The sequence below is a fragment of the Gymnoscopelus microlampas genome (assembly GCF_963454915.1).
Source record: "Gymnoscopelus microlampas genome assembly, chromosome: 6".
NCBI lineage: Eukaryota > Metazoa > Chordata > Actinopteri > Myctophiformes > Myctophidae > Gymnoscopelus > Gymnoscopelus microlampas.
In genome coordinates, this window is record NC_139943.1 from 15324533 (window position 1) to 15336680 (window position 12148).

A 12148-nucleotide genomic window follows, 5' to 3' on the forward strand; every position below is an offset into this window, starting at 1 on the left:
GGTAACGTTTCGAGCCGGGAATATTTCATGTTGAAGTTTTTATCCAGCTGACCAGCACCTAGCCCAGCAGGACAGGATGTGCGTGCCTTTTGTCACCTATATATGTGACACATTTTTCAGCTATATTGTATGTGTGTGTGTATGTATGTATGTATGTATGTATGTGTGTATATGTGTGTGTATATATATATATGTATATATATATATATATGTGTGTGTGTGTGTGTATATATATGTATATATATATGTATGTGTGTGTGTGTATATATATGTATATATATATATATGTGTGTATATATATGTATATATATATATGTATATGTGTATGTATACCGTATATCTATATCTCAACATAAGTTTTTCAGAAGACTGTTAGGATTTTGAAGGCATTTGTAGAATTGTGTTCAGGTCTTAATGGGTTAAAAGATCCTGTCGTGCTGTTTGTGTATACACGAATCCACGGCGCGCTGCCCTGCGCGCCGCTATTGCTGCGGTCTTACGTCCGCGTAGCGTTCAGACCGCAGCAATGGCTGCGCGCAGGGCAGCGCGCCGTGGATTTGTGTATACTGTAGGTCCTGTGTTCTGAACAGGCCAGGCTCAGTGATAGTTAGCCCAGAGGAGAACGTCCGGCGCTGCTCTGTATCTTTACTGAATCTTTATTTTTTGTTTTACCCAGCAGCAGTGGATGATGACCACACATTAAAGCTCATAAAGTCAACCTGGTTACTTATTTCCCATGTTTAACGGTGTTGTTTTGCACTTTGACGGGCTTCTGTTGTCAGTGCTTTGTTAACATCTGCTATCCTATTGGGAGTGAAAAAGTTCAAGGCTTTGGAAAGCTTACAGTATATCATTATAATATCGATATACTGTCCTGCCCTACTGTCCTATATGTCAGTAGAGGCCACGTATCGTAAAACGGGGCTTTAAAATTACTATATATGAATGGCTATAAGGAAACCTCCACCCATGTCTCCCATTCAGTTCCATTAATTAGACCAAAATCCTTTTAAAAAAAAGAGGACATTTTCCTCACTCTAACGTAATAGAAGATCTCCAAACAGCCTGTGTCTCATTTGTTATTGCGAACCTTTTCCTCCAGTCAACCAAGCTTTTGTATTGGAGTGTTAGGAGTATGTGTAGTCTGCCTTGTGAATGCTTAATAGGACAGAGTAACAGCCTGCTCAGCTTCGTATTGTGGACTCTAGTCTAGGGATGGGACGATAATCGATATTATCGTTTATCGTGATAAAAAAACACTCACAATAATCGTATCGCAGAGATTTTACTTTATGGTGAAATTGTCCTCCGTCATGCACTAGGACAAATTAGATTTTATTGAGCTGCAAATTCAGTACCACTTAAACCCCCTATGCTTGATAAAACGGGCCTGTAAAGAGCGCATTTGGTCCGCTCTTACTTCACTCTACACAAATCGATTCGCAAAAAATAGCAGATCTACAAGCTCACGCGGTGTGAGCTGGTAGATCTGCTATTTTTGTCGACTGCGGGGGCGGGGACATTCCCCCAAGAACAGGGATGCTGGGGGTTCAAGTAACAAAAGTGGCATATTTTGATTATCGTGATAATAATTGCATATATCTTTGCCACAATAATCGTGACATGTAATTTTTGTATTGTCTCATCCCTACTCTAGTCTCCAGCAGTGAAGTGTAGCAGAATAATGCTGGTTATCTACAATATGTACTTGACTCTGTACTTCTTCCTCCCATAGCACACCTTCTGCTTCCTTTTTTGGACTGGAAGAACTTGGGCCATCTTGGGTCATGGCTTTTTTTTATTATAGGAGTTAGTTTGGCTCCATTCTGTTTGTATCGATCCAGTAGCACTCCTCAAACACTTTTCTTTCACTGTAATTAGGTTAGATAGCAGACATCTGTACCGTAGTCAATATTCAATTATTCATTGCCATTTAAACCAAGGCTGCTCACTGTGCTCAGCACATTACTGAACAGGACATTCTGTATAAACATAACCCCTGCACAAAACCAATTATTACTTATTTACTTTACAGTAATACAATTTACAATAACAGAATGTTTTTTAATAAACATATACTATACACTTTAGAAGTCCTAAGTGTCATAAGATAATATCCAATACAAAACTGCATGTACATTCAATTCTCTTTAATGCATATATTTTATAACGTACCAGTGATTATCGTTGTTAGCTGTCCATTGAAGTTTAAATTATAAAAAAGTCTCCCTTTACATAACATGGTTGTCACGGAATAACATCGGCTTAAACGTATGTTTGGTTTTAATGTGTGGACCATAATAACCATATATACGTAGTTATTGTCACTAAACTGGTCTTGCAAGAACTGACTTAAAGAACCTCATTTTAATTATGGACCCTAAAATACTTTTTACTGAGATGTCCACCACCTTGAACATGTGACGCTTATTACAAAATAATAGACGGCACAACATTCAAGTAGATGGTTCTACTTCTTTGAAGATTGTTGACTGAAGTCTTTGGTTGATAAATATCACCTATTCAAAATTAGGATCTGCATTTGACCCAAACATCTGGCACCGGTCAGGCTCCATTGAATGATATGTCATGAGTAAAAGTGCAGTGCACACCGCAAACAAAACATTACGTTGCATAATAAGTTAATTTAAATACATTGTTCCCTCATTTGTTTGAAGGTGTGTCAGTTAGTGAAATCACTTGGTGTAGGGTTGTTTAGTTGTAAAGAAAACTTAGAAGATAGGGTAAGTGATTTACTCTGGTTAAAATAAGTGTTAAATAGCTCTATATTCTGATAGTACTCATTGCTAGAGTGTCGCCCATGTCTCTCCAGCTCTTTGTTAAACAGAAAAAGCATTTTTAGTGTTCTCTCCTGATTGGCTTAAATTTTGTTTAACCCCTGTGACCGAACAAACGCTCTGTAGCAATGATTACTATCAGAATATAGTACTTTAACCTTTTTAACAAAAAAAAAAAAATTACCCAAAAATATCACTTACCCTACCTTTTTAAATAGATATATAAATCCAGCACGTTACCAGAATAGCGTGACCTTGTCTTTTCTATTTTATTCTCAGATTCAGAGTTTCTCCCTAGCTGTTGCTCCTGGCAGAAAGTGGCTTAGCTTCAAACACTTGGTAGTGAAATGTTTAACAATCTCTGCTATGTTGTCACTGCCTGCTGGAGCCTGGCCACGATGCTGACGTTAACACAGCTGATGATGAGACAGGCGGCAGGCCTGCAACTCATGCCACTAACTAGGGCTGGGCAATATATTGATATTATGTTGATATCATGATATGAGACTGTATACAGACAGAGCCTTCTGCTCAGCTACCCCTCTACTGCGGAACTCACTCCCGCACCAGCTAAGGGTTCCACAGTCTGTCGACTTTTTTTTAATAAAGCAAAATGTAATATTATTATTGTTATTATTGTATATTGTCTGGCATCTTGATGTCGTAATATCGTGATACTGTATGGAATAATTGTTGTCCTTTCCTGGTTTTAATCACTGTTAAGCCCTATTCTATACTTTGGAAAATGTTCAAAAACTTTCCATAACGAGCAGAAATATCCCACTTGCTCATCTGTCCATAAGATCTGCTATTTTTGACAATGTTTGAAAAAATGCATAAAAAATTGATATTGTCAAAATACGATCTTACCATCATAATATCCACATTTTTTTTCACAAATAATTTGCTATTTGATTAAAGGGATATTCCACCGCGCCTCAAGCCGGAATCAGGCTGATCCGGTGCGACACATATAACTGAATAAAGAAGGCGCTGGAGCAACTCGGATGATTGGAGCCTTTTTATTTTTAATAGCTGGGTGCAAAGCACAGAAAAGGCCGACAAGTCGACAAGTTTATGAAGATGTAATCTGACATCGAAACATGTAGTTTTTTTCTGTGCTTTGCACCCTGCTATTAAAATAAAAAACGTTCCAATCATCCGAGTTGCTCCAGCGCCTTCTTTATTCAATTGTACTATTTGATTTTGTCCATATCACCCTGCCCTACTGCTAACACAGCAAGGCTATGAAGGACGGAGACAAACGCAGAGTTTTATAACAGAAAGTGATAAAAAACGTGAGAAAAGCAATGGAGACAGACATGTAATGATGAGACAGAAAAAGAGGAAGCGAGACAGAAAGACAGAGAGAGATGACGCGGAAGAGACCGACAGTCGAGAGAGACATGAGAAACAAACGGAGGAGAGAGATACATGCGTGTGAAGAAGAGTCAAGGTGCACACAATCTCAGACAGACAGAGAGAGAGAGAGGGGGGGACAGACTGAGAGTGAGACACAGACAGAAAGCCCTTTGACTACCTTGCATGCCAAATTCCACAACTGCACAATAGCGCCAGGCCAGCCTGAACCCAGCACAGCCAGCCTTCATCGCTACAATGGCAGAGAGAGCGAGAGAGAGGGGGGGGGGGATTGTGATCGTTGGATGAATGGGCTGCTTTGAAAAAGTGCCATGTCATTTCAGGATATCAAAACACAGGTTACATATTTAGCAATGTTTTGCACATGATGGCACACACACCGCTGATATTAGATGACACTTTGGTTCGTTTGGCTGGTTGGCGATTTCTTAAAATCAGGGATTTGAAGAATAGGGTTCTGCAGAAAGAATTTCCGCTTTTGATAAATGTCCAATTTCCTTGCTATTTCTCCGATACAATAAGGTCACTTTATGTGAACTGGTTACCGGTATTCATAATTGCACATACTAGTTTGTCTGCGTGTTTGATTGTTTGGTTTGTAGGGAGGGCCTGTGTCCGCTTCCTTAAACTGCAGTGTGTCAACATAATTTAAGACTAAGTCTATTCATTGTTTTATTCTATTTTTTTGTATTCGTATCTTTCTACTCTCCTGTGTTTCATGCTAACTGCTGTTGCTGCTGTGACACCGGAATTTCCTCACAGGGAGCAATATAGTTCTGTCTGTCTGTCTGTCTGTCTGTCTGTCATAGAGAAGTTGAAGTTAGTTAGTGGCCAGCTCTCTGACTGTGAATGTCACCAGTGCTAATCAATATGAATGTCATACATACTGTAAGCATTGTGGAAGTATGTGACCCCCACGTTGTCCTTGACTCCACAAGCGATAACAGTAATTATTGATTTTGCAAACATGACAAATGACAATCAATAGTTGCCTACTTGCCTTTTGTCTCCTGTACAAATGTCAGGCATTATTGGTCGTCCAGAGATATACAAATGATAAAAGGGTCAATAAGGCATTAAAATGCAAACGTTGATTGACAGAGCGTTCTGTCAAATGCATTGAAATTGACCAGACTAAGCCTTGTGGAGCATGCAGGCAGACAGGCACGCTAAAGTTTTAACCACGTTAAACCTGGTTCCCTATTTTGGGCATGTCATATAGGTGGACATTTTTTTAATAAAAGATCTTAAAGAAATTCAAAACATTCAAAAATAGCAGATCTACAAGCTCATGAGTTGCAATGCAACCCGCTGTGAGCTTGTAGATTTCATTTTCAACTATTTTTTTATAGGGCTTAACCAGGCATTTTCTATGGACCCTTCTCTGCACTGTCTGTGCATTGTATCAGTAGGGGTGTCATGACTTCCCAAGGCAGCATGAGTCAGAGTCAGATAACGTGGCTGAAACTTGTGATTATCTTTTCCCCTCTCCCTGCAGGCTGTAGTAGCTACTGTATCAAAGGCGTCATTTACACTGGGGAGGGACATTGGGGCTGTTTCTCTAGCAGTCCACCATTCTTTTCACCTCCTTTTCCAGCCACACCACAAATCGTTGATTTGGACGAACCAGTGCAAAACTGTTAAACGGTGTTGTGTATGTGTGTATGCCACACAATTTGTGGTGCTTTCGGAGGCTTTTTGACATCCTTGGCCAATAGGAAGACCTTCTTGGTTGGAAACAGCTGGCTACCAGCCAATAGGGATGCATTACGGGTGGGGAAAGGTAACTGCAGATTAACTGTTTTGTGTGAAGCAAGTGACAGACAGACAGACAGTAGCAGTGATTTGCGGTAAGCAGAGCAAATAAAAAATGTTCTGTTTGGGCTTATTTATACAGGTTGTGAATGTGTATTGTGTAAATATACTGTAAAAATGAACTTCCGCTGATCTACTGATGGTTAATGCATTCATTCAGAAGTGGTCCATATTCACAGCAAGTTAATTAGGACTGAGCTGGCATCAGTCTTTCAATCATATGGACCTGTGTTATGCCATGTTGTGTAAGGTCCCAAATCTTAACAGGCTGAGACGACAAACACTTATTTTGAGCTGCTGCTTATTAAAAAACATCTTTGATAGCTTTTCTTGCGGACAAGAAAAGTCGCCTATTATTGGCCATTCAGTCTACCTTACCCACTAAGCAAGTAATTGACGCCATACTGTTGTTACAGAAAGATTCGAATTAATGCTTTATTTAATATATAACATAGAATCTGTACACATGACACTAAACTTCCCGTTTAAAACCTATGCAGCCCACAGTTCAGTGATTACTATAGATATCTATAACCATTTTGACACCTTTTAAACACTTAACCACATAGAAATTCTTAATTATTTTGATAATAGTTGATCCAAAAGCTCACAATGTGTTACACTTTGTTCATATTTTAACATTTCTTTTTTTGCCTATAATGACATGCCCCAAATTGGGATGCCAGGGTTAAGTTGTTAAGTGGCTTAAGAATGTAATCAAATACTGGCCTGCAGTGGAGAGAGGGAATTAACAATAATTGGGGAGTGGCTTCCATTATTTCCAACAACAATACATACTGTAACAGAAAAGAAAAAGAAATCCCCAGCACTTTTCCATTCAAAGTGATACCCCTCTACCGTGTTCAACGAGTCCACTGCTTCAGGATGCAACAGGAGCAAGCTTTGTGTGTTTGTGTGAGTGTGACTGAGTGTGTGAGTGACGTGTGTGATGCTGATACATTTTTGGCAAATGCTGCCGAATTGAACAATGCCAGGCAGGCAGACAGAGGGATTGGCCTATTTGTAAACTATTTCAATCTGTTAAACATTTTCTATGCAGCTAATAGCATTTACTTTTTTTTCTTTCTTTCTTCTCAAATGTGTAAATATTAATGATATAATATTTTCAAAATGTTCTTGTATTTCCTGTCAGGAATTTGATCCACCAGCATTTTTGTCTTACACACCACTCTGCACACAGTGATTGGTCATGTGCCAGCTAGGCTTGTGGAGTAGACATTTGGCTGATGGTTAATGGTTGATTTGTGATCTTTTATGTGGTTCAACTAACTTTCTTTTTTATTACCTTCTTACAGGTGTTTAAAGACTCTTTGTCCGTCAGCATTTTGAACCACTCTGACCTTCCAGCTCGTTCCATTCATGGCACCTTCCAGTTGACACCATGGCCCAGATATCTAGTGGTAATGGGTGCAAGTTGGACGTCCCCCTGCCCAAGGGGGTTGTGGGTAAAGAGGAGGCCCTCCGCATGGAGGAGGAGGCTTTAGCTAAACTGCAACGGGGCAAGAGAAGCACTCTTCCTGCTACGCTGCCCTCATCTTCCTCCATATCCTCCTTGTCTTCCTCAAAACGCGCCGTGTCTGCACACACAGCTGCGGTTCCTCCTCAGCCTTCGCCACACGCCGGCAGACCAGAGAAGGACCTCATAGTCTTCCCGGAGACAAAGAAGCCACCGGAGAAGGATAGGTTCAGTGACATTGACGTGGACAAGTTGACCAATGAAGAGCTCGAGAAACTCTTACTGGACGACAGCTTCGGTTCCAACAGCATTAACACTCTCGGCCGGCCCTCCTCGCTGCTGGGCTTCAACCTCAGCCACTCGTACCCGGGGGGTCACGCCTGCAACCCCTCGCCCTTCCAGGGCAGCCAGTGGACTCCCGTGCTCTCCACACCGTCCCCCGTATCTACGCCCACCCTTCAGCCAGGTCCTCTGTTCCCCACTGCCCCGTTCCCCAAGCCGGGGTCCTTCCAGAATGGATTCACACCAGCCATGTCTCCCTTCATGTCCCTGCCGGCCCAGCAGCCCTCCTTCATGGCGTTCGCTCCCATCCAGGCCGCAGCGCCCATGGTCTTCCAGCAGCCTGCTGTGGATCCGCTGATGGCCAAGCTGTTCGACAAGATCGCCAGCACCTCGGAGTACGTGAAGAACGGCCGGTCAGCCAGCATGGAATTGGACTCGGTACCGCAGGCAGGGGGGGTGACGGGCGGGGCCAGCGCCATTTCTCTGATGCCCACCCCGCCACCTCAGCAGCCGACGGCAGTGTCGGCAACGGCGGAACCTTCGAGCTTCAGCCGCTTTGATTGGTTGGACCTGGACCCGCTTAACAAAGTGAGTGGGCGTAAGGCTGAGAGTGAGGATGCCCCCCCGGCAGACGGGGAGGCTTTGACGCCGGCAGGAGTGTCTGCTGGGGACCCTTGGGATGCCGTGTTAGAGACTGAAGGGAGTAACAGCAGCAGCCCGCCAACCGAGGCCAAGACCTCGCCGTCGATTCGCTCGCAGCCCAGGAGGGCTTCCACTGGTGCAGCCGTCACTCGGAGCCACTCCCTCAACATCCCTGGAACGTCCTCTCAGCACAAGCCCGCCAATCAGGTAGGAGCAATTGTTGGAACACTGAAACCTGTGTCCTATCACATTCCACACACACCACTGACCAATGCCAATCAGATGTCTGATCAAAAGATTGAGCATTACAACTACAGTACATGCAGGTTCAACGCTGAAGCTGATTGCCTTAGGTAGTTCACCATTAGTCTCACGTAGCCAGACAACTATTCCACAATCGCCGAATGCGATATAGAGTCTGGAACTACACCTCCCGAAATCCAAGAGAGGAAGCTGGCACTTCCGTTCACGAAAATATATTTTAAAATATCTTTACATTTTATTTTTTTATTTCCATTTCTGTTTAGCATCAAGCTATATATGCTTAGATGATTTTGATTCATATTAGGATAATTTTGCGCGACTATAAAGATGAAACGGAAGTGGGGAGGAGGCTTCACATCCGCTTTATATTTTAATCATGATCAGAGCTTCCGAGTCCCTGACTGTATGACCAGAAACATTTGAAAATTGTGGGAGGCAACAGTCTGTTCACCATTGACGAAACAAGTTTATATCTGAAGGTTGTGTGGTCTTTAATGGTAGAGAGAGGCTGATGTAAACTTGGCTACTTAAAAGAGTCAGAGTTACTTTGAAGCTCAGGCCCGGGTGTCCCGCATGAGAGACCAAAATGTCTACGACTCTGCCAAGAATGTTAGAAAGACCCCGGCTTGTTCAGGGGAGATATTGCACTTTGAGCTTCAGGCAATACTAGTTGTCAACCAGTAGATGTCCTACAGAAGTGGTTCTCAACCTTTTCAGGCCGCGACCCAACCCCGAAACAATCATATTTGAACTGGGGACCCCCCCCCCCACCCTGACAAGCACTTGGAATTTGTTGACATTTAGTTTGACTCGGTTCCACAGATAAATATTGTGAAAATAGCCGAACTACAAGCTCACAACGCATTGTGAGCTTGTAGATCGGCTATTTTCAAAATGTTTGCCTTTTTCTTATATTATTTGACAATTTGGCCAATGTTTTGATAGTATAGTTTGTTGATTACTTTTGATGCAGTACTGGTCTTTTTTCCCATTTCATTGCTTTTCTTTTTTTAGGTATTAAAAGTCCTTACATTGTCACTTCACCGTCATACGGGGACCCCCCCCCCCCCCCAAAAAAAAAAGAAAATCATGTGGGGACTCCCCTTGGGGTCCCGACCCACAGGTTGAGAACCACTGAACTACAGTACCTGACACCAGGGTCTAAATTATTTTCAATGGCAGAGTGCCAGAGTAGAGAGTCCCTCTCCAACCACTGCAGGTGTGCTAGTTATATTGCGTTATCATACTCTACAGCAGGGGTCTTCAACGTTTTCAGGCCAAGGACCCCCTAGCTGAGAGAGAGATGAAGCAGGGACCCCCTCTATATTGTATAAAATTGTGTTTCAGATAAACTTTTGCTGCTCTTTTTCCCCTCTACACCTATAACTCTGTCAAAAATAGCCGATCTACAAGCCCAGTGTGGGCTTGTAGATCTGCTATTTTTGGTTAAAGTTCTCCTCAGAAAAGGGATTCTAGTGTTCAAGTGCTTAATGTAAAAAAAAAATCATATCACACAAAGATTTGGCGGACCCCCTGTAGTAACTATGAGGACCCCCTAGGGGTCCCGGACCCCCTGTTGAAGATCCCTGCTCTACAGTACAGTTTAAAATAACTAGTTCCGAATTGCAGTATAGTGTTTGCACATGAATTCGACTGGGTCACACATGGTGAAGGGAGTGGGACATGCTGCCAGTGTGGAGAGAGACACAGTAAAATACATCAGTGCGTTCACAAAAACATCAACAAAACACAACCACACAGCCCAGACAATGAAACCAAATGCAAGTCAGGTTTCACCCAGAATAGAAGGTTGTGGATGTTGTTGCTCAGCCAGAACCAGAATAGTGAGAGAGGTCCATCAAAGACATGTTGTCCTATTTGGGGCAAACAAATTCTTGAAGTTAAATTTGAAGCCTTCTTACATCCATGTACATACCCACATTCACTCAAAAGCTCTGGCAAAACAGTCATTTGACTCCTGTGTCCTGTAATTAAGTTGTTCACTATGATTAACCTGCCCACTGGTTGACCCCAACATTTCCTCTTGACTTTGTTCTGGGGCATATTTTATCCTCTTGTTAGATGAAGAATAATCTCATGTGGCCCGTCTGCCTTGCGTCATCATTTCCATACTTTGTTCGTACAGCAAAAATGCATAATAAGAGAAGTAAAGAGCAGGTGACAAACATAAATGGCGACACATACTGTAATAACATGCAGTTACAAACACATTTTGATCTCAATGCTGAGTATAGCCCCTTGCACATAGAGTCTGTTTTTTATGCCTGCATGTTTTATGTGCTAAAGTTTCACTTTTTGCAAGGATGACTCCATCCAATCGGTTGTATTTTGTATCTTTTGAGCATTGACTGACTAATCCATCCCAGACTTCGCTGGACACTTTCCCTATTTTACCGTCTGTCTTAGACATTTGGAATAGAACGGGAACTTCAAAAAGACATACTTTTCATCTGTTAACTTGGGTTGGCTGTTGCGTGCTGAACTAACTGTCACCTACAAAAATGTTGGCACTAGATGATGCTGAAAAATCACTGTAGGGGGAAAAAAATAGGGAATGGAATCAACCAAAAGCATATATTAGTCAAATCAAATCAAAATGCATTTCCACATTTGCAACTGCTAAAAGGCAGATATTGCACTTCATTAAAGTTGTCACTAGTCATACTTCTGTGGTGTCACAATACTATCACTCCATAATACACTAGTGTAATACGTATAATGTCAATCTACAGGGTTGTTGTTGAACTTGTACAATGTCGTTTACTGACAACATCTATAAAATGAAATCATCTTCCTCTAACATGAAATCATCTTCCTCCTCCTTGTTCCCTAAATATACCTTTATACACATCTTTGTTTGACCACACAATGTGTGTCCCGTTGACTGTGTGAGGAGGACCTGAACTGAGTCATTCTCTACTGTTAGGACATTGTGTCATTCCCTCTTTTCCCCTTTTTTTTGGGTCTTCTACAGTTCTCAAAAAGCCCATTTCCTGTTCTCGTGTGTGTGTGTGTGTGTGTGTGTGTGTGTGTGTGTGTGTGTGTGTGTGTGTGTGTGTGTGTGTGTGTGTGTGTGTGTGTGTGTGTGTGTGTGTGTGTGTGTGTGTGTGTGTGTGTGTGTGTGTGTGTGTGTGTGTGTGTGTGTGTGTGTGTGTGTGTGTGTGTGTGGACAAAACAATTGTCCACTTGTGCTGTGTTTCCCACACAGAAGCTGATGATTAGCCTAACCTTAGAGCAACAGCAGCCGTGCGGTGCAAGGCTCTGATATCAGAGAGTTGTGCTTCGTATCTATCGGCTCGAACAAACATTTGAAAGAACGTTCCGCCTGTAAGAGCACATTTCTTTCAGCATAGGTCTGAGACGTCCTGTGGAGAGGGATGGATTTAATGATTCATCATGAATGTCTGGGAAAGAAACCGTATGACAAAACCTCTTTAGAGGGGGTAAAGGATGTTATAAATTAGTCCCT

At 42.2% G+C, this 12148-nt stretch overlaps 1 protein-coding gene across 1 annotated transcript in view; it reads left to right on the forward strand.

Moving 5' to 3' along the window:
• The window catches only part of pik3c2a (phosphatidylinositol-4-phosphate 3-kinase, catalytic subunit type 2 alpha), an 88688-nt gene that overhangs the window by 2873 nt on the left and 73667 nt on the right, over positions 1 to 12148 (forward strand). The window contains exon 2 of the mRNA XM_084060958.1: positions 7310 to 8601. Coding sequence (XP_083917084.1) covers positions 7396 to 8601 — 1206 coding nt within the window. The 5' untranslated portion in view covers positions 7310 to 7395. The remainder of the gene's footprint in view (positions 1 to 7309; positions 8602 to 12148) is intronic.